The sequence below is a fragment of the Marmota monax genome, unplaced genomic scaffold (assembly GCF_021218885.2).
Source record: "Marmota monax isolate L192 unplaced genomic scaffold, Marmota_monax_Labrador192_F-V1.1 WCK01_AAM20220418_F8-fsc00249, whole genome shotgun sequence".
NCBI classification, from domain to species: domain Eukaryota; kingdom Metazoa; phylum Chordata; class Mammalia; order Rodentia; family Sciuridae; genus Marmota; species Marmota monax.
The window spans coordinates 1,214,051-1,236,051 of record NW_026694242.1 but is presented as its reverse complement, the minus strand read 5'-3'; the positions used below and the strand labels follow the sequence as shown (position 1 = coordinate 1,236,051).

General features: G+C 59.7%; 2 protein-coding genes across 4 annotated transcripts in view; one reads left to right on the top strand and one right to left on the bottom strand.

Annotated features, from left to right (window-relative positions):
- The first annotated feature begins 244 nt into the window (after nucleotides 1–244).
- Abtb1 (ankyrin repeat and BTB domain containing 1) lies at nucleotides 245–8,879 on the top strand. 2 transcript variants are annotated; one of them, XM_046466925.2, is made up of 12 exons: nucleotides 245–379; nucleotides 1,336–1,398; nucleotides 1,487–1,542; nucleotides 1,877–2,021; nucleotides 2,161–2,320; nucleotides 2,433–2,478; nucleotides 2,720–2,836; nucleotides 2,917–3,035; nucleotides 3,133–3,231; nucleotides 3,308–3,475; nucleotides 5,988–6,188; nucleotides 6,937–8,879. In XM_046466925.2, exons 1-12 carry the CDS (start codon nucleotides 324–326, stop codon nucleotides 7,141–7,143), a joined length of 1,437 nt encoding a protein of 478 aa, XP_046322881.1. In that variant the 5' UTR covers nucleotides 245–323; the 3' UTR covers nucleotides 7,144–8,879. The 2 variants fall into 2 exon arrangements, with proteins under 2 accessions (XP_046322881.1, XP_046322882.1); XM_046466926.2 differs by having other exon boundaries at nucleotides 268–379; nucleotides 1,336–1,363.
- A 1,176-nt stretch (nucleotides 8,880–10,055) lies between these two features.
- Nucleotides 10,056–22,001, bottom strand: part of Mgll (monoglyceride lipase) — a 64,852-nt gene continuing 52,906 nt past the window's right edge. For both annotated transcript variants that reach the window (XM_046466923.2, XM_046466922.2), the window contains exons 6-8: nucleotides 20,879–20,968; nucleotides 14,680–14,895; nucleotides 10,056–13,081 (exon numbers count right to left, since the gene is read on the bottom strand). In XM_046466923.2, coding sequence (XP_046322879.1) covers nucleotides 12,941–13,081; nucleotides 14,680–14,895; nucleotides 20,879–20,968 — 447 coding nt within the window. In that variant the 3' untranslated portion in view covers nucleotides 10,056–12,940. The remainder of the gene's footprint in view (nucleotides 13,082–14,679; nucleotides 14,896–20,878; nucleotides 20,969–22,001) is intronic.

Sequence of the window (22,001 nt, the reverse complement as noted above, 5' to 3'; positions counted from 1 at the left end):
CGGAGCCTGCGGCGGGGCGGGGCCGGACGTCATTGTTGGCGGGGGAAAGAGGCGGGGCCTGCGCCGCTGCGGGGCGGGTCCGGGCGTCGTTGGCGGGAAAAGAGGCGGGGCCTGCTCCGCTGCGGGGCGGGGGCGGGACCGGGCGTCGCTGTGGGGCGGGGAGAGACCGGGCGTCGCTGTGGGGCGGGGCGAGGGGCGGGGCCTGCGCCGCTGCGGGGCGGGGCCTGCGCCGCTGCGGGGCGGGGCGGCGCATGTTTACGTCCCGCCGGGCGCGCCGCGTCGCCGCCTGAGGTTGTTCGGCCGGGGTCCGAGCTTCTCGCACCATGGACACCAGCGACCTGTTCGCCAGCTGCAGGAAAGGGGACGTGGGCCGCGTGCGGTGAGGACCCGCGGTCCCGGGAGGGCGCAGGGGGAGTGCCCCGGCCGGCGGGCGTGCAGCGGCTCTCAGCTCCCACCCGCGGAGCGCCGGGGCGGATTCGCAGCCCGAGGGCTCCCTGGAGGAGGGCACCCTGCCACCCAGTAGCGCCGGATGCGGATCCCGGGGCAGGCTGGGACCCCTTCGTGGCTCCTTTCTCGTATCTGACGCTGCGGACCGGACCGCGGTCCCCTGGGAGGCAGAGGCTCCCGGTGCAGCTCGCGCCAGCTCCAGGGGCCCGACGGGGAGGCCAGGGGCTCCCCGTTGGGACCCGGGCACCCCTCTTCCTTGGTCCTCCCTCGCCCGGGACTTCTGACACCCCCTCCCCCAGCTGATCCCAGGCTGTGGCACTCTGGCAAAGCCTCGCGGGGCCCTCCCCGACTTCAGGTGGCACCCAGGAGTGGTGGATAAGCCGCGGAGCTGAGTGAACTCAGCCTTCCGGGGTCTCTCCCAGGCCGTCTCCGGGCTGCCTGTCCGCCCAGAGCTGGCGCATCACCCCCTCTCTCACTTTCTCTCCCGGGTCACCTACCATGTCCCACGTGTGCCCTTTTAGATCGGCGCCCCTGTCCCTGTCCCTGATGCCTGAGCTGCGTCGTTCCCCCTGCCTCTAGCAGAACCAGCCTACTGCCCCCCAAAGCCGGAGGGCTCTGGCTGAAATAGGGGCCCCCTCACCTCTCTCCCAAGTGCAGAAAGCTCAGCGTCCCATCCTTGTCCCCTCCCGGGCCTGGCCTCTGCACCCAGGATTCCCCGCCACACCTGATGCTTAGTGTCCAGCTCTTCTTGTCTACTTGTCCTCAAAAGCCTTCCTCCCTCTGGTCTGCCTGGTCTAGGGGAGGCTCCCCCAGCTCAAAAGCAGGTTTTCAGCCTCCTTCCCCAGACTATGACCGTTCTGACCCCGACTCTGTCCTCCTTCCTACCAGGTACCTGCTAGAGCAGCGAGACGTGGAGGTAAACGTTCGCGACAAGTGGGACAGCACCCCCTTGTGAGTGCCAGGCTGGTGGGGTGGTCTGGCCGGGCATGGCGGGCCCCTGCGCCTCTGGCCGCTGCATTCCCATCCTTCCTCCCCTCAGATACTATGCCTGCCTCTGTGGGCATGAAGAGTTGGTCCTCTACCTTCTGGCCAACGGTGAGAGAAGGAGTCCTGTGCATTGTCCTTGGGCCCCACTAGAGTGTAAATTCAATGGGCTCAGGGGCCTGTCTTTTTTTGGGGGGGCTGTGTCCTTTATAGCCAGCCACAGAGTTGTGGGTACAGTCTATACTGCAGATCTGGGTGTATATGTCTACCTGCCTTGCCCGGTACCTTGCAGGGAAGATACTGCGGTCAGAGTGGACCCAGGGTAACTTGGGAAGGGGGCGTCAGGGCTTATGAGTTGTACAGGTGGAGCGGTAAGCAGGAGGGGCGGGAGATTCAGATTTCCGTCAGGCTCCAACCCACTGATAGCCGAGCCCTGCTGCCCTAGGAGCCCGCTGTGAGGCCAATACCTTTGATGGCGAGCGCTGCCTCTATGGGGCACTGAGCGACCCCATCCGCCGGGCTCTGCGGGATTACAAGCAGGTCACGGCCTCCTGCAGGCGCCGGGATTACTATGATGACTTCTTGCAGAGGTGAGCTGGGCCCTGGGCACCAGGTGATGCGCAGAGGGCGGGGCTTGCATGCGCTGGGCATGCGCAGTTGGGCGCACACTGGGCTAGGCGCCACGATCTGAGCCGTCCAGTGAGTGTCGCTGTTGCCCGGTGTCCGCAGGCTCCTGGAGCAGGGCATCCACAGTGACGTGGTCTTCGTGATTCACGGAAAGTCCTTCCGCGCGCATCGCTGCGTCCTGGGGGCGCGCAGTGCCTACTTCGCCAACATGCTGGACACCAAGTGGAAGGGCCGGAGCGTCGTGGCGCTGCGGCATCCGCTGGTGCGCCCCGTCGAGGGGGGGGGGGTGTCCAGGGGCCCGAACAGCCGCGCATGCGCTGATCGCTGATCGCCTGCCCCTGACCGTCGTGCCCCGTGGTCTCTGTGTCCCACAGATCAACCCGGTGGCGTTCGGAGCCCTGCTGCAGTACCTGTACACAGGTGACTCCATGCTCAGGTGCGGTGGGCGGGGCGAGGGCCACCTCGCTGGACAGCCAGGTGACCTTGCACCTCTAGGCCTTCTCGGGTGGGGCGTGGGCAGTGGCCTGGCCTGCCCGCTGGGCCACCTGTGGCTGTCCCCTCCCCTCAGTCCCGCGCTAGGCTACCACCTAGGGCGCTCCTTTGGGGCACGGGATGTCCCCGAGGGCCCCTCCAGGCCCTGATCGGTCCCCCCTGCGCCCAGGCCGCTTGGACATCGGAGTGGAGCACGTCAGCGACTGCGAGCGCCTGGCCAAGCAGTGCCAGCTGTGGGACCTGCTGGGCGACCTGGAGGCCAAGTGCGAGAAGGTGTCGGAATTCGGTGCGTCGCGGGGCTCTGGGCGCGGGGCTCCGGGTGGCGCCGCAGGGTCGGCCCGGCCCTGATGGCGTCTCGCTCCGCAGTGGCCTCCAAGCCCGGCACGTGCGTCAAGGTGTTGACCATCGAGCCCCCGCCCGCCGACCCCCGGCTCCGGGAGGACCTGGCGCTGCTGGCCGACTGCGCGCTGCCCCCCGAGCTACGGGTGAGCGCGCTGCAGGTGGCCCTGCCCCGCCCCGGGCTCCCCGCCGGGGCCACCCCTGCCCTTCTGAGCGCCGATGGGTCCCTCTCCCGTGTCCCAGGGCGACCTCGGGGAGCTGCCCTTCCCCTGCCCCGACGGCTTCAACAGCTGCCCAGATGTCTGCTTCCGCGTGGCCGGCTGCAGCTTCCTGTGCCACAAGGTACCTGTCCCCCGGTCGCCCGCCCTGCCCCGGCCCCTGCCCCTGCCCGGCCCCCGCTGAGCCCGGCCTCCCCCAGGCCTTCTTCTGCGGCCGCAGTGACTACTTCCGGGCCCTGTTGGAGGACCACTTCCGAGAGAACGAGGAGCCTGCGGCCTCTGGGGACCCCCCGGTTGTCACCCTGCAAGGCATCTCCCCCGAGGTCTTCACGCACGTGCTCTACTACGTGTACAGCGACCGCACCGAGGTGCGCTGCGGCCGGGCGGCGTCGGGGGAGCGGGGACGACGTGGGGGGGAAGATACTGCGGTCAGAGTGGACCCAGGGTAACTTGGGAAGGGGGCGTCAGGGGGTGACGTCGGGGGTCGACATGGGGGGGAAGACGTGGAGGGGTGACATCGGGGAGAAGACGTTCGGGGGAGATGGGGTGGGATGTCGGGGAGCTTCATAGGGGGTGACGTCATGGGGGGGGCTACGTGGGGGGGGGGCGCTGTGCCTTTGGACAGAGGGGCCCTGGTGGCTTCCGACCAAGAACGGGAGACAGACTCTGGTCCTTGGGGGCATCGGGTCAACTCCTCACGATCCCCAGTTGCTCCAGCAGATAGGGTGCCGTGGGGACTGTAACCCTATGTCCTTAAGGGTCCCGACCCTCCTGCCCACCCAGGGCCACAGACTCCTGGGGTCCTGGGCTCTCCTGTCACTTCCTCCCCTGGTGCCTCCCTCTGCCCTCAGTTACCCTGAGACTTCGCCAGCGTGAGGCCTCCCGGTTGGCAGTGGGTGCTGTTGGCCGTCCCCCTGGTGGGGTGTCTGAGGGTGTGATGGCCGCGGTGCTGTCACTGGGCACTCAAAACAGGCCAGCTCCAAGGCTGGTTTGATTCTGGATCAGCTTAGCCGGGTGCACAGCGCCCACTTGTCATCCCAGTGGCTCAGGAGGCTGAGGCAGGAGGATCTCCTGTTGGAGGCCAGCCTCGGCAACTAGTGAGGCCCTGACTCAAAATACAGAGGGGGCTGGGGACGGACGGGGCTCAGTGGTTGAGCACAGTTGGGTTCAGTCCCTGGCACCAAAAAAAGAACCCCACACAAGCCCCAAGCTTGTTTCTGGTTAGGGTCTGAGGCGAGTGTCCCAGGGCAGGTGGCTTGCTGGGGACCCAGGTTGTCTTCTCCCTCTTGCTTCCCTGCCACCCCTAAGGGGACCCCAGACCTTCCTTCTGTAGGTGACTATTTCAGGCTCTCAAAGCCAGGCGGTCTCTCTCAGCTACTTGGCTCTAGCACAGCAGAAGCCATTGCATTCCCAGGCTGAGGGCCTGTGTTCCAATAAAACTTTATTTACACCCACGGCCCCCAGGCTGAGGCTCACCCACCTGCCCAGGGCGTTACCTTCTGCTTAGGGAAGTTGAGCCACAGGCAACTTCCTGATGTCGGAGGAAGAGGAAGATGGGGGCGAGTGGTTTCCTTCTCCAGGAATCACTGAAAGTTGCACCTGTCAGTTCTCACGCTCCCCCAGAAATTGCTTAGTGACCACACTTGCCAATGGGGAGGGGGGGAAACAGTCCCTGTCACTTTAAGAAGGGGAGAAGAAGCCGGGCGCGGTGCCCCCACCTGTCATTCCAGGGGCTCGGGAGGCTGAGGCAGGAGGATCACAAGTTGGAGGCCAGCCTCAGCAATTCAGTGAAGCCCTCAGCAACCTCGTGAGACCCTGTCTCTAAAATATAAAAAGGGCTGGGGACAGGGCTCAATGGTAGGTTTAGCACCCCTGGGTTCAGTCCCTGGCACCAAAAGGGGGGTGTGTGAGGCATTCTGGGGGACAGATGGCAGTCTCCATTGCAGCACCCAGCTGGAAAGAGCTTTTAGCTGCCTCCTGTCTCCCACAATCCCAGGCCTGGAGGCCTCTGCTCAGACTCCTTCCCATGCTCAGCCTCTACCTGGCTCCTCGGGCCTCCCTTCCTCCTCCTCTACTTCATTATTTCCTATCCTGCAGCTTGGCCCAGCGCCCTGGCCCTGCCCTGGGGGTATATCCTGAAGACACTCCTTACTGAAGGAGCTTTGGGCCCCAAGGCCACCTTCTTGACAGCTCACAGCGGGAATTGGTTTGACACTGGACCAGCCCCCGTGAGCTGTGTGATCTCACCCAGGTTACTTAACTTCTCTGTGTCTCCGTGATCCCCTCTGGAAGCACCTGGGATAATGCCTGCCTTTACTCCCTCAGGTCTTGGGCAAATGCGCATGTCACGGCTGGCCAAGCAGGTAGCACGGTACCTGGCCTGGCACAGGGCCGGCAGCCTGACACTAGTCGGACACCTAGCCTTCCCCTGCCAGGGACAAAGCCCTGGGTTGCTCCCAAGTCCCCACAGGCAGTTCCTCCCGACACCCCATCCCCCGCCTCTCAGGAGCCACATTCCCCCTTGTCAGGGTCCCTGCCTTCGCCTCCAGCAGCCACCTTCTCTGTACCTGCCCTGACGGCCTTACCCAAACAAGCAAACGGGCACAGAGAAGTTAAGTGACCTGCCCAGGGTCACACAGCTAGAAGTAGCACAGTCCACCCAGGTCTGTGCGATTGGGGGCTCAGCCAAGACACGGGGGGGGGGGAACCCCTTCAGTTCTCTTCTGTCCCTGTGTCCCCATGGGTGGGGATCTAGGCCAAGCTTAAGAGCCTGAGTGGCCTCTGCTCCCTGGATGTCCCGCCCTCCCCACGCAGGTCTGAGCGCGGCCACGGGTGACCTGGGTGACCAGGGGCTGCGCCGTCGCCCCTTCTTTTCCGCAGCTGCCCCCCGAGGCGGCCTATGACGTGCTGAGTGTGGCGGACATGTACCTGCTGCCGGGCCTCAAGAGGCTGTGTGGCCGCAGCCTGGCCCAGCTGCTGGACGAGGACAGCGTGGTGGGCGTGTGGCGCGTGGCCAAGCTGTTCCGCCTGGCGCGGCTGGAGGACCAGTGCACGGAGTTCATGGCCAAGGTCATCGAGAAGGTGGGCGGCGGGCGAGTGGGCGTGGTGGTGGGGGGGTGGACAGGTGGATGGGGCAGGGCGGTGGGCGAGGTGGCGGGCAAGTGGCAGGGCAGTGGGGGAGGTGGGCGTGGTGGTGGGCATGCAGGTGGGCGGGGCGACAGGGAGGTGGGCGTGGCAGCAGGGAGGTGGGCGGGGTGGGGGGGCTGTGGGGGAGTACGTGGGTAGGTGGGCGTGACCGAGAGGTAGGCGTGGTGGGCATGACCAGGAGGTGGGCGTGGTGACGGGGCTGTGGGCGGGCAGGTGGGCGTGACCGGGAGGTAGGCATAGCAGCAGGGAGGTGGGCGTGGCGGCAGGGAGGTGGGCGGGGCGGCGGGCAGGTGGTGGGTAGGTGGGTGTGACCGAGAGGTAGGCGTGGCGGCAGGCAGGTGGCAGGGTGGCAGGCAGGTAGGCGGGGTGGGGGGCTGGGGGGGTCGTGGGTAGGTGGGCGTGACCAGGAGGTGGGCGTGGCGACGGGCAGGTGGGTGGGGCTGTGGGCGGGCAGGTGGGCGTGACCGGGAGGTAGGCGTAGCAGCGGGAAGGTGGGCGGGGCGGCAGGCAGGTGGGCGTGGTGATGGGCAGGTGGGCGTAGCAATGGGCAGACGGGCGTGGTTACAGGCGGGTGGGCGTGGTTACAGGCAGGTGGGTGTGGTTACAGGCGGGTGGGCGTGGTTACAGGCGGGTGGGCGTGGCACCCGGTGTCCACAACCCTCTGAGCCCGCCTGTCCTGCAGCTTGTGGAGCGGGAGGACTTCGTGGAGGCCGTGAGGGAGGAGGCCGCGGCCGTGGCCTCCCGGCAGGAGACGGACTCCATCCCCCTGGTGGACGACATCCGCTTCCACGTGGCCAGCACCGTGCAGACCTACAGCGCCATCGAGGAGGCCCAGCAGCGGCTGCGGGCCCTGGAGGACCTGCTGGTGTCTATTGGCTTGGACTGTTGAGGCCAGGCCTGTGACCGGGCAGGCCTCCAGATTGGGCCTCCCTCGGGCACGGGCGTGCGTGTGCGTCTGCGCGTGGAGTCTTCTTGCTCCTTGTACACTGAGAGCATCAGGGTGGGCGGACGGGGCTCGCTGGCCCACCCAGGACCTGGGGAACCCTGGGGGGAGGGTCTCCGTGGCCACAGCCACCTCCTCCCCAATGCACAAACCAGCTTCCAGGACCCCGGGCTGGGCACCACTCAGGAAAAGCCGGGGCAGGGGACTCTGGCCTCTCGGGGCCTCCCTCCCCGGGCATCCGGCCCTGGCCCAGCCCGGTCCTGGCTTGCTTTGACCCTTCCCGCGTGTGGGGCCGGGCGGGAGGGCGGGGCAGCCTGTGTGGTAATAAAGAGTGGCTTCGCGGCAGGTCCCCAGCCTGTGTCAGGGGACAGCTTGGGGAGGGGGGGGGCAGCAGAAGTGGGGCCCAGTGCAGAGGCTGGCCAGAGGCTCAAAGCCGACCTGGACGTCTCTGTGGGCCTCAAGCCTCCTTGGCCCTGTCTCTGCCTCCATTTCCTGCCTCCACTGGCCTCTGACTGTGGTGGGCCTCTTTGGGCCTCCTTCCAGGAGGATCATTTTCCCTCAGCCTAGACCCCATCTCCTCTCCAGGGAGCCCCTTGTGGCCCTTCCTACAAGGACTGTGACATTTTAGTCTGATGGCAAAACATTTCCTGTGTGAAGCTGTCCAGGGCCCCAGGAGGTAGTGGGCCATGGGGAAGGAAATGAGGGGGTCAATATGGCAGAACTTCCTGTGGCCACGGAGCCCTCAGTGAGGCCTCTGAGTCCACGAGGCTACTCAGGCTGCACAGTGTGGGGTGAGGGGGCCCAGGGACACAGGACCAGCTGCGGCATTGAGAGGATTTCTGCTTAGTTTCTATAATGTGGATTTTAGGGTTTCAAAACCACATCTGACCCTCATTTAACATTTTTTGGGGGAAGGAGATACTAGGGATTTAATCCAGGGGTGCTGGGGTGCTCTACCACTGAGCCACAACCCCAGCTCATCACCACCCCCACTTTGTTTGAGGTAGGGTCTCAGTAAATTGCTGAGGCTGGCCTCCAACCTGTGATCCTCCTGCCTCAGCCTCCCCTGTTGTGAGGGTTATAGGTCAGGGCCACCCTGTCTGGTTTCACAGCGCCTTCTATCCCGAGTGAAAAGATTTCACAGGTATAAAAATATAAAATATTTATAAAATAAAATAAATATAAAAATAAATCAAGGGGCTGGGGTTGTGGCTCAGTGGTAGAGCACTCACCGAGCATGCACGAGGCCCTGGGTTTGACCCTCAGCACCACATAAATGTAAAATAAAGAGATTGTGTCCACCTAAAGCCAAAAAATAAAAACATTAAAATAAAATAAAAAATCAGTGGAAAAAAGGCAAATAAAAACTGAAGAAATAAAGTCTGGCACTAAAATGCAAGGAGGGCTTCTCAAGAAGGGGATCTGGAATGATCAGAGCAGGAGGGACCCATGCAGACAGAGGGTCTGTTGAGACACAAGTGGGCCAGGTGCTGTGGCCCACGCCTGTCACCGCAGAGACTCGGGAGGCTGGGGCAGGAGGATCGCGAGTTGGAGGCCAGCCTCAGCCACTTAGGGAGGTCCTGAGCAACTCAGCGAGACCCAGTCTCTAAATAAGATCTGAAAGGGTGACTTGAAGTCAACATGAATCAATAAAACTGTCCCTGCGTTTGGGTACAAGTTGATATCTGGTGTGCCCTGTGATTTTTTTTTTGTTGTTCACATTCATTTTGATTTTTAAAACTATGAGCTTAAAATATTGCTTCTCTTGATAGTGAAGGTTCTTGATGATGAAGGTGCTTGGGCCTCCCTTGAACCTCGTGTCCCCAGTGAGTCCCTCAGTGCCTTGCCCAGCCCTGCCCTGAGTTGTAGTCTCTAAGTGCATAATAATAATTCATTTTTCCACCATCCTATAATTTCTTTTTTTACATATGCTTTTTCTCTGCTGAGAAAACTCCTATGTAACCCTCAATACCCCTCGAGCTGAGCAGACGAAAGATCAAAGGCAGGGCTCAGGCTGCAGCCTGCACACGGGGGTTGGAGGAAGAGGGTCGGGTGTTCTAGCTGGGATCAGGGACAGCAGTGGTCCCTGGGGCAGGAACGTGTCACTTGGGAAGAAGTGGAAGTACCCTGAGAGGTCTTTATATTTTGAGCACCAGAGGGGACATTCTGGCCGGACTTCTCAGATTCTCTCTTCAGGGCCCCAGACCAAGTGGCTTGCAAAACATGAACCTGATGCAAGATGTGAAGTTGTGTCACCGCCCTGACCCATGGCTGGCTCAGTCCCCGTCACTCTGCAAGATGGAACGCCCGGATCGAGAGGTCTGCATTGTCCCCTTGAATGTGTCTCTGCTTTCCTTCTTTTTGGTCCCAGGGATTGATCCCAGGGGTGCTGAACCCCTGAGCCCCGTCCCCAGCCCTTTTAACTTTTTATTCAGAGACAGGGTCTCACTGAGTTGCTCAGGGCCTCGCCAAGTGGCTGAGGCCAGCCTCCACCTTGTGATCCTCCTGCCTCAGCCTCCGGAGCTGCTGGGATGACAGGTGTGTGCCCTGGTGCCCGGCTCGCTTATGTTTTAAGGGTCTCTCTGGCTGTTTGGGGACAACAGACTCCCTGAGGCCAGCTGGGGTGGGGTCGGGGGACCGCTCCTTCAGAGCAAGGGCCGCAGGGGAGCAGGACAGTCCGACCCTGGCCAAGCTCTGGAGGCCACCCACCCACGGAACCCAGAGCGCTGGAGTGTGCATCAGGCGACCAGCCCGACACGGCAGGGCTCACCCAGGACTCCACTGTCCCTCCCAAAAGGGTCCCAGGGCCCCCTCTAAGGGAGGCCTGTCACGTGGGACAGACAGACAGACAGACAGCGTTCAGAAAACATCTGGTTTATTAGGGTTAGCGGTAGCGTACATGGGTTCCTTTAAGAGTTCCAGGCCAATCCACGTTCCCCACTAACAGTACACGGGAGGGATGTGACTTGAGCCGCGGTGACAATGACATACCCGTCCATGGCTTGGAAGATGACCGGGATCCTAATAGATGGATGGCGGCCATCGGCGGCCAGAGGAAGGAAAGCTACTGAGAGACGGTGGGGCCTGGAGGTGGCATGCGGCCAGAGACCTCTGGGGGGGTCCAGAGCGTCCTGAGGGTGGTGGCCCCTGGAACCTTCTAGAAGGTGACTGCTGCCCACTGCCTTGCTACCTGCAGAGGGTGACCTTTACCTAAAAAAGATTTTCAGGCCCCAAACCCAGTTCCCTATGGAGGCCCGTGACTTGGAGGCCCTGGGGACCATCCCACTCCGGATCAGCGCTGGGCCTAATGTCCAGGCAGGGTTTGGACCAGCTGCATCCTGGGGTCCCCTCCTGGGCTCTGCCCTCCTCTCACCCCTCAAGGCCAAGCCCTGGGGGACCCCGGGGGGACCCAGTATCCCTTCCAACCCCAAGTGCCTCGATGCCGCGGTCCAGGACAGGACCCTGAGGGCCAGAATGTCACCACGGAGCTGTCAATGCCGATGGTGACCCTGGTTCTAGGCTGGCCCGGATTTTTGAGAGACAGAGGGGCACCCAGCATGGGGCACTTCCAGATGTGGCTGATGTGCCACGGATCGAGCCACAGAGGAGGCACGTCCGTGTCCCCTGTCCCCTGTCCCCTCTTCCAGGGTTCACAAGATGGTCCCTCATTTCAGGTCATTTTTTTCTCTCTGGAATATTAGTAACTCATGAACAAGACATATAAGTGGGCCCCCCTTGGTGACTCTGTCAGGGCTTCTATGGAAGGACATCCAGGGGTCCAGGGGGAGCCTCCCGGCCACCCCCCCAAGAAGGACAGGGCACTCCCGCCACCCCCAAAGAAGAAGGGTCCGAGCCCCCCAGATTCTGAGCTTCCATATTGGGGATCCTGGCAGGAGGAGCATCCCCTCCCCCAAGAGGGGTCCAAAGGGCACCCCGACTTCTCCCTCGCAACCCCGCGGGGTGTCCCCAGCGGCCGAGCTCCCACCCATGGTTCTAGTCGCACTAACGAGACTTTTGAGGTAACAGCAAGTCCCAAGGTCAAGGTGAAAGAGTTCCCAAGGGCGGGGGGGGGATCCCCAGTTATTGCTGGCTCACAGGGCGGCCACGGGCAGGGCCAGGGCTGGGGTGGGCACCTGAGAAGCCCAGGTCAGGCTCGGTCCTTGTCTGGGAAACGTTGGGTGACACTCGTTTAGGCCGTGACTGAGCCCTGGGCAGGGGCAGGGGGCATCTGGGTCCCAGCTCTCAGCGGGGGCGGCCAACAACTGCGCTGTAATTCCCTCCTCTGGCCACCAGAGGGCGCCGTGGAGCCAGCCCTGAGATTCCCAGGGTGGCTCTGGGTGGCAGAGAAGGACCATGAGGCCCTGGGGGGCAGCTGCTCCTTGCCACTCAGCCACCCATTCCGATAGTCTCTGCTTTAGAATAGACATTATATATTAGATACTTCATCTGCAATACAACTCTCTCTTATAGCATCGGTGACATTAGTGTCCCCAAAAAAGGCAGCCTCTTTTCTGAGGGGGGAGGGGTACCAGGGATGGAACCCAGGGGGGCTTTAACCCCTGAGCCCCGTCCCCAGCCCTTTTTCTATTTTATTTAGAGACAGGGTCTCGCTGAGTTGCTTAGGGCCTCGCTTTGGCTGAGGCTGGCCTCCACCTTGTGATCCTCCTGCCTCAGCCTCCCGAGGCACTGGGATGACAGGTGGGCCCCTGGGCCTAGAGCTAAGGCAGCCTTTTGTTTTTTTTTTTAGATATCTACAGCACTCAGAGGGGGACCGAGCCTCCCCTGGCAGAGGGAAAGGGGTGCGGGCAGAAGAGCCTCGGTCCATGGCTCAGGGACCTTCCGAGGCCACAGGCTACACTGCTGCTTCCTGAAGATTGACCTTGGATTGTAAATCAGCTGGCAAGGTCACGGGTGGCTGCTCATGTGGAGGAAGTGCCAGTCATTTGCTGAGCCTTGGAAGGGCACGTGAGTCTGCCCCAGGAGCTGGCCTGGGTGGGGACACAGGCCACATCGTCACACACCAGAGAAAGGCCACAGAGTCATGGCTGGTCAGAGAGGGCCACTGGGCGGGAGCTTGAGTAGGGGCCAGGGGTGGACACTTCTCCGATTATTGCATCTGGTTTCCTGGGTCACCAGGGATCCCTGGGAACCTCTAGGAGCCGGGAGAGGCGGGCAGAGTCCCTGCATATTTAATTAATTATTATTATTATTATTATTATTATTTTTTTTTTGGTCCCAGGGATGGAACCCAGGGGCACTTAACCCCTGAGCCCTGTCCCCAGCCCTTTTTATATTTTTTTTAGAGACAGGGTCTCACTGAGTCGCTCAGGGCCTTGCTAAGTGGCTGAGGCTGGCCTCCAACTTGCGATCCTCCTGCCTCAGCCTCCGGAGTGGCTAGGATTATAGGCGTGCGCCACCACGCGGGGCCCTGCTTATTTAAGAAAAAAAAAATTTAATAGAGTCCCTCTGTGGGAATTACCTGTCACCCTTCTCTTTCTCATTATTACTATTATTATATATATATATATATATTTTTTTTTTGCATAGTGTCTACCCTTTAGGGTAGTTCCAGTGCCTTGTAACCTTATATATGACATAAATTTATTTTTTTTTAAAGTTAACTGCGCCAGGGGTCCCTCCAATTTGGCGATTGGTTGGTTTTTAAGCCACTCTGAAGTAGCCAGCTCTGAGCTCCCTCTGCCCGCTTCCCCCAGGCCATGAGCTGGTCCCTTGGCCAGTGCATTCAGGGCGGGGACCCTCTGGGGACCCCTCTGGGGACAGCCATGGTTATCCTTTGGGAGACCCACATGTTGATTTCATGGAAGACGGAGTTGGTCACTTCCGGAAGCTCTTTGTGGAGGACGTGGTAGGCACCTTCGTAAATCTGCCGTCAGAGGAGACACAGGGGGGGTCAGGGCTACGTCATCAGAAGAAGTGGCAGGTTGTGGGGGTGGGGAGTGGACACAGGGGACAGGAGTGGGCAGTGTCCTTAGGGCCAGCTCCCTGTGCCTGGAGCATCTGGCTTTCACTCCCCACCCCCCACCTTTTTTTGAGAGGGAGGGCAGGGTAGGGGACAGGGCCCTGCTAAGCTATGGAGGCTGGCCTCCAATTTGCGATCCTCCTGCCTCAGCCTCCCAAGTCGTTGGGATGATAGGCGGGCACCACGGCACCGCCGGTGGGGAGGCAGGACCTGTCAGCCGGAATGTCCCCCCGGAGCTGGGATCTGCCCCACTGGTTTCTGGGTCATGTGTCCTGGGGGCTCAGCAGGGGCTCCACTCCTCATCTGGGAGCTTCCTTCCAGTTCAGTCAAATAAAACTAGCACATCTGTGTCCCCACCTTGAGAGTCTGTCCGAGGCAGCCAGGGCTGTCTCTTGGGTCTAACAGGCCACATAGCCAAGCCTCAGGGCCTGTCCCTGGGAGGTCCCTCGTCCACCCGCAGGGCCACCTCCTGCAGACTGTCAAGTGCCCCAGCATCTCTGTGACTATGTCTCTGGCTGCTGCTGGGCCTGGGGTTGCTGAGGCTGGCACCCAGGGAGGTTGGGGACCATGCATGTCATTGGAACTTGGAAGGGACATTCTCTCTGGACACTGTATTTGTTCAGCAAACAAACAGTGGCAGGATCCAGGTCCTCCCACAGCTCTCCAGGATCTGATTAGACACACCCACAGGGAAGCCCGCCTCCTGCCACGCCCCAGGGCGGGGCTATGGTGTGGGCGGGGCTACACTGTGGGTGTGGCTAAACTGGGACAGGGCTATGCTGTGGGTGGAGTTATGCTGTGGGGCGGGGCTATGATATGGGGTGGGGTTATGATGTGGATGTGGCTAGGTGGTGTGGTGAGGCTACACTGTGGGTGGAGCTAGGCTGTGGGTGTGGCTAAACTGTGGGACAGGGCTATGCTGTGGGTGGGGTTATGCTGTGGGCAGGGCTATGCTGTAGGTGTGGCTAAATTGAGGGACAGGGCTATGCTGTGGGTGGGGTTATGATTGGGGTGGGGCTATGATGTGGGTGTGGCTAGGTGGTGTGGTGAGGCTACACTGTGGGTGGAGCTATGCTGTGGGTGTGGCTAAACTGTGGGACAGGGCTATGCTGTGGGGCTGGGCTACAATAGGGGGTGGGGCTATGAGGTGGGTGTGGCTAGATGGTGGGGCGGGGCTATACTGTGGGCAGGGCTATACTGTGGGTGTGGCTAAACTGGGACAGGGCTATGCTGTGGGGCGGGGCTATGATATGGGGTGGGGCTATGATATGGGGTGGGGCTATGATGTGGGTGTGACTAGGTGGTGGGGCGGGGCTATGCCATGGGCGGGGTAGGTTGTGAGTGTGGCTCAACTGTGGGACAAGGCTATGCTGTGAGTGGGGGTGGGGCTATGATGTGGGTGTGGCTAGGTGGCGGGGAGGGGCTACACGGTGGGCGGGGGCACAGTGTGGGCGGGGCTACAGGCTACACTGTAGGCGGGGCGGGGCCGGGCAGCCGCTCACCTTGAGAGTCTTGTCCTGGCTCTTGGCTGACTCCATGAGCAGGTAGGCCCCTTTGCTGTCACACAGGCGGTCTGCGGAGCCCTGGAGCAGCAGGAAGGGCAAGGTCAGCTTGGGGAGGGCTCGCTCCACCCGCGAGACAGCGTTGAGTAGTTGGATCCCAAAGCACACTTTCAGCCCCGCCCGGCAGATGAGAGGGTCCGAGTTGTAAAGCTCAACCTGGAGGAGGGGGGACCAAAACGAAAAGAAAAAGTCACCACCAGGGCAGGCCGGGGCTCACCCTTGCTAGGCTCAGATCATTTGTTTTTTTCTTTTTTGGTGTCGGAGAAAACCTCCGGGGTGCTTAACCCCTGAGCCACATCCCCAGCCCTTTTCATGTTTTATTTAGAGACAGGATGTCACTGAGTTGCTAAGTGGCTGAGGCTGGCCTCCACCTGACGATCCTCCTGCCTCAGCCTCCTGAGCTGCTGGGATGACAGGTGTGCACCCCCACACCCAGCCTCAGCAAGTCATTGCCCCGATATGTGGCCTGAGATGGGACATCTGCCCTACAGAATCTGGGTGAGAAGGCTCTAGAAGTGTCTCAAGCCCTGATGGGTAGGCGTGAGGCCCCAGTGCCCCTTTGCTTACTTTCCCCAGGGCAGGCTGGAGATCTGCCCTGTGGTGTGGACAGGGTTGGGGCAGAGGGCAGCCCCAGGAGACCCCAGGCCACCACTGGACTGGGACTCAGGCTCTCGACGGCCACACCCCCCCTTGTGTCACCACCCCTTGCAGGGCCTGGGCCAGAATTCCAGATCCAGGCCAAGAGGGGACCGGCTGTCCTGTGGTCACCCCTGCCATCCTGGATTCCGTCCCATGCCAGAGACTGAGCATCGCCGAGCGGACCATTGGTGAAAAGCCACCCGAGTCGGATTAGCCAGTTCCTGCAGCTGAGTGTGTGACTCCCAGCAGCCAAGGCCATCTGTTTGGCAGGCTGTGCTGGGCGGGAGTGGGTCATGGACCTCGGCTGCAGTGCAAAAGCAGCCCACCAGGGAGGAGAGCTGTAGGGCCACAGAGGAGCCCTGGTCTCAGGATTGCCCAAGTCCTGATGCCTACAGTGATAGCAACGAGAACACCCTGTGCCCAGCCCGGGGCCAGGACAGTGGGTCAGGGACCTGTTGAGTAATAAAAATAAGAACAGCTTTAAAAACAAAACAAAACAAAAAAAAGTCTAGTTACACCCGAGCTCTTACAAAATGCTCAGCCCTAATGTTTGTCTATATAATATCTAATAACGAATTTAACCTCCGTAACTACCTTGACCGAGGCACAGCTATTATTGTTGTTGTTGGTATCAGAGATTGAGCCCAGGGGTGCTTCGCCCCTGAGCCCCGTCCCCAGCCCCTTTTTCTATTTTATTTAGAGACAGGGTCTCGCTGAGTTGCTTAGGCCCTTTCTAAGTGGCTGAGGCTGGCCTCCAACTTGCAATCCTCCTGCCTCAGCCTCCCTCAAGCCGCTGGGATGACAGGCGTGTGCCACCGCACCTGGCTTATTATTCAATTTTTGCACATAAGGAAATTCAGGCAGAGAGAAGTTTAATAACCCCCCTGTTATGAGTTACCCCAATCCCTGTTTTGTCCTCTAGAACTTTTGATTTTCAGCTGGGTCCACAACTCCCCCAATGGAAGACTACATTCCCCAGCATCCCTTGCAGCAGGGCATGGTCACATGACCATGCTCCAACCAATAGGAGAAGAACAGGAGAGCTGCTGGTACCCTCTGGGTCCAAAGCTGGCCCTGCCTGTGGGTCCTTTAGGGAGGGAGTTGGGCCGTGTGGACCCAGGCTGGGGACACACTTGGACGTGTTGAGCTACAGGATGGGTCCCCTGGTGCTCAGAAGTCACCTGCCAGAGAACTAAGCCCTTTCCTATTCAAGGCACTGTAGTTTGGGGTCCCAGGTCCAGCAGGGTGGCCATGCCCTGGCCAGCTCCCCCCCCATCTTGCTGTGTCCACATCCGGGCTCCTCCAGGGCCCTTGGGGGCTCCACCCGCGCCTGCTGTGAGTCTCGGCCATAGGTCGGGTGTCCTGTGTCCATTTCCTGAAACTGGCCTGAGACTCTGCCCTGCTTGGAGTCCCCCCCAGCGCACCGGCCCCTTGGGGACTCTGCTCCAGGGCTGAATGGCTCTGGCGGCCCAGTGGCTTCCTGCCCTTGGCTTCCTTTCCCATGTCACGTAGACCCTGTTTACACTGCGGCCTGTTCTGGGCCTGGGGAAGGAGCTGCCAGATGTGTGGGGGAAAGGGCAGGCCCCAGAAGGAGGGGAAAGGCCAGGGCCCAGGCCCTCCCTTCCAGATAGTGGCCATGCCAGCCCCATCCCAGCAGCCCTTGAGCATTTAAAATCAAAATCCACCTGAGGCCAGGTGCCCTGGAGCACGCCTATAATCCTGGCAGCTCGGGAGGCCAAGGCAGGAGGATCGCAAGGTGGAGGCCGGCCTCAGCCACTTAGGCACCAGGCAGCTCAGCGAGACTCTGTCTCTAAATAAAATACAAAACAGGGCTGGGGTCGGGGCTGCGAGGCCCAAGGCCTCTGGGTTCAGTCCCCAGTACCACCACACGTGCCCCCCACCCCCCCAAAAGAAAGGCAAGATCAGAAAAGGTCATAGAGAGACACAAAGAGGCAGAGCTGGGTCCCTCTGAGTCACAGATGTCAACGGACTTGACTGGCAGGAACAAAAGGGGCCCTCATCGGGCGTCCCCAGCCCTCCTGAGACTTTGCTGACTGGGTGCCCACCCACAGGGTGGCAGGGGCGAGATAAAGACTTGGCCTGACTCGGCAGAAACGCCCAGGTCCCTGTTTACCAGGAGCCCGGAGCCCCGTGTTGACATCTCGCTGTCCCCGCGGCCAGCTGCAGTGGACGCCCAGCCGCAGGGGTCGAAATTCCTGAGTCAGACCAGAAGGGTTGGGAAGCAGGATGTCACCTTCCCGTCTGCCCTCTGCTGGCGACGGTCTCCTTCTGGATAGGAGAGGGTGTCCCCGGGTGGGCCTCTACTCCCCAGTGGCATGTGACTGACTGAATGAGCACTCTTGCCTCCAAGTGACTTTGTGTTATCCCAAGTTGGGGGCTCTGGGACTTCCTGGGGGACAGGCTGTTTGCATAAACCCACTGCAACTTCTGGGGATTCCTTCTAGAAGGCGCTTCAAAAGCAGAAAAAAAAAAGAATAATCTGATAACTTGATTCTATAGACTATATCAAAACACCACAAGGTACCCCAAGACATGTACAATTTGGGGGGTGTCCTAGGAATAGAACCCAGAATTACTGTACCCCTGAGCTCCATCCCCAGCCTTTTAAAATTTTATTTATTTATCTTTTTGGAAACAGGATTTTGCTAAATTGTTGAGGCCGGCCTCCCATTTGTGATCCTCCTGTCTCAGCCTCCTGAGTGGGTGGGAGTCCTGAGATCAAACGGTGGGTGACCACCATGGAGACTAGAGCAAGAACCGAGCCAAAGAGGGTGACAAGGAAGCATGGTCGCTTGTCCTGACCGTGACAGTGGGTCTGGCCTTACATGTGTGTCCCTGCCCTGTCTCCCTCCTGAAGTATTGGGATTATTCAGGATCCTGGTGCCGGCTACTTACTTTTTTGCTTAATTAAAGTAACTGATTAATTAATATTTGGTGACCAGGATGAAACCCAGGGGTGCTCTACCACTGAGCTTCATCTCCAGCCCCTTTTATTAGTTCTTCAAAAATGGCTTAAAAGTTGCTTAGCGCCTAAGTTGCCGAGGCTGGCCTCGAACTCACGATCCTCCTGCCTCGGCCTCCCAAATTGCTGGGATTACATGCAGGCACCACCACCACCACACACCCAGCTTCAAAGGACATCCCAGCAGCTGGGGAGGCTGAGGCAGGAGGATCGCCGGTTGGAGGCCAGCCTCAGCCACTTAGCAAGTCCCTGTCTCAAAAAAATAAAAATGGGGTGGGGACGGGGCTCCATGGTCGAGCACCCCTGGGTTCAATTCCATGCCTCTCCTGGGTTCAGAGAATGGTTCTCTCAGCTCTGCCTCGGTGACAGTGACAGAGGCCTGGGGACAGTGACAGAGGCCTGATCCTTGATTCTGGAAGCGTCTGCAGTATCGGTGGGGCTGAGCCGGTCCCCACCTATGCACATGGAGGGAGGCGGAGGGGGGCTTCTCTCAGCTGCTGGGCTTCCAGAACTTTCCATCTGGCCGGCCTGGGTGACCGTAGCTGTGACAGAAGGCAGGGCCAGGGCCTCTCCGGGTGTTTAGAGAACAGAGATTTGGTCCTGGGCACAAATCGCCTCCATCTGTAAATGGTAGATGTCCCCAGGGCCACGTGTGCTCAAAATGGGGGTCTCTCTCTTCCCGTTTCTACCCAGGGCCAGGGGGCGGGGACAGGGATGGGGGCAGTTCATTCCACTTGACATTGGGCGGCGACCAAGGATTTGAAGGCGTCCCAGGCCAGAGAACTAGCTGGAATGGCATTCGAGGATTTTCAAGGTGGGAGGGAATTCGATACAGCGTGAAAAACCCCATTGTTAGCAGCGGAATGATTAAGATGTCAGGAGCCTTATTTTTTATTTTATTTTATTTTTTTAATTTTTGGTGCCAGGGACTGAACCCAGGGGCACTTGACCTCGGAGCCCCATCCCCAGCCCTTTTTTGGTATTTTATTTAGAGACAGGATCTCGCTGAGTGGCTGAGGGCTTTGCTAAGTGGCTGAGGCTGGCCTCCAAACTCATGATCCTCCTGCCTCAGCCTCCCAATCCACTGGGCTGTCTGTCGTCTTTAATTTCTGATTAGGGAACCCTAGAACAAGGGCCCGAACAGTGACCTCTTGTTTCCCAGAGCTGCCCAAGAGCATTGGGCCCTGAGGAGACAGACCCAGGCTCCCATCCTTACTTAGCTGCTGTGTGTTTTTGGGGAGGGTGACTTGCCCTCTCTGGGCCCGAGCTTCCACATCTGCAAAGAAGAATCCAAAGGCTGACTTCGGCAGGTTCTGAGGGGACCCCAAAGGCTACAGTGTCTTGCATGGAAGAAGAAGGATGCCATTGATTGTCCCCTGGGTGGTGTTGGGACAATAAGAAGGTATACCCGCCTCCCACGGAGACGGTCAGCCGGGGGCTCCTTGTAACAGGAGGATCAAACACACCAGCAGGAAAAGAGGCATCCAGGAGCAGGCCTGTCCATCCAATGAGCTCAAATCTCCACCCTTGCCCTCTGGCTGGCTGTGCCACCTTTGATAGGTGACTTGACCTCTCTGGGCCTCCATTTTTCTCATCTGTGAAATGGGGGGAAGGCAGCTCCCCCGCCTGTCGGGATCCAATCAGACTCCACGTTGGGATTCCCTCTTTCTGGAACTTGAGGTTCTGCCTTTTTCCACGGGGAGATTCTGCTTTTCAGAATGATTTTTTCCCCCTTTGTTCAAATGGTCATTCAGAAAGGTCCTAGGTCTGCGGCCGCTCGAGGCTGGCCTCTGGTGAGGGAGACTGGCCCCGGGTGCCATTCTGCTGAGGCTGGCCTCCAGCTTGCGATCCTCCCCCTCATGCCCCACTCCTTTTCCTGGACACAATAACCTGCTCTTGGACAACCAGCCAATGAGAATCACCCCCTGAAGCCAGGTGTGGGGGCCCACACCTGTCACCCCAGGGACTCGGGAGGCTGAGGCAGGAGGATGGCGATTTCGAGGCCAAGCCTCAGCCATTTAGCAAGGCCCTAAGCATCTTAGAGAGACCCTGTCTGCAATTAAAAACTAATTTTTTCCAAGGGCTGGGGATGTGGCTCTGGTGGTAAAGTAACCCTGGGCTAGATCCCCAATTTAAAAAAAAAAAAAAAATCCCTGAGACTTTTGTTGAAAAGAGACACTGGTTTTTTGACGGAGGTTGCTCGGGTACAATTGCCAGTGGCCACCTTTCCTTCCATTTAGGAAAAGCCTTTCTGGGAATGAAGCCAGACCAGGGTGGGATGAGAATTGGGGAGAACCAAGGTGGTGAATAGGATTTTGGATCTCCTGGATACAGCCATGCCTGAAGCCCTTAGTTCTCTTTTTCAATCAATCCTTCCTTTGGCTTCAGTGACAGAGCAGCAGAATGCTAAGGATGGACCCAAACTTGGATTTCTCCAGGGTGAGGGGTTGCTGCCTTCACCTCTAGTTACACCGACCCCAAGTTACCCCCCCCCCCCCGATTTTCCGAAAGACTCACCTCTGTCTTGTTCCGGGAGAGGACGCTGGAATCGATGGGCCCCAGGGACATGTTTGGCAGGACAAGGTTGAGCACTTTCGCAGCGAGGACCTAGGCGGGGAGGCGAAACATGAGTCCCATGTGGCATCGACGCCCCCCTCTTCCTGAGGGACAGGCTACAAGTCCCATTAAGGACCGCGAGACCCAAATTGCACATCAGCCTCCGCCGATCTCCAGAGTCTCCACCCTGGACTCTGTGGGGTGGCTTTTCCCACAAGTCGCTCGTTGGCTGCGACCTTGAATGATTTGCTGCACCCCAGTCCCTTTTGGGGGGGGGTCCCACAAATACCCAGCAGGGACAGAGGCATCCAGATCAATTGGGGACGGATGAAAACAGGGGTTGGTGACCCCTGTATGCACAAGCCCAGGCACACAGTCGGTGCTTCCTATATGCTCACTGAACTTGAACCTGACTCGGGTCCAAGTCCCCCTCTCCTCCCCCATCTCTCTCTCTCCTTTGGGGATCTCGAGTGTCCCCAGGGGCAAAGAGCCCGGGTCTCACACCGTCTGCCTGCAGAGAGGACAGTTCCCATCCTCGGTGACACTTGGGGAAGGGGAGGGGCTGTTTCAAAAGTGAGGTGCCATATGCCGGAATTGGAGTCCGAGGGAAGGTGGGAGCCACGGGCAGCGCTGGAGACGCAGCAGGGAGCAGGGCCGCGGCGGGCAGTGCGCATGTGCGTCTTGGAACCAGCTTGCACGGGCCTGTCGCCTGTCCTAGCAGGCACCCTAACCTCACGTCAGACTCAGGTGGCCTCCCCCTGCCACTGAGGATGCTGAACCTCCCTGCACCCCAACGGTGCGGTGGTGCAGGCCTGTCATCCCAGTGGCTTGGGAGGCTGAGGCAGGAGGATCCCAAGTCGGAGGCCAGCCTCAGCAAAAGCAAGGCGCTCAGCAACTCAGAGAGACTCTGTCTCTAAATAAAATACAAAATAGGGCTTGGGGGGTGGCTCAGTGGTTCAGCGCCCCTGAGTTCAATCTCTGGGAACAACAACAACAAAAAAGATTTGGATCTTTGTCAACGTGGACGGGACATCTCTGAATTCACAGAACCAGATGCTCCTTGGAGAACCTAGATTCTGGAGGT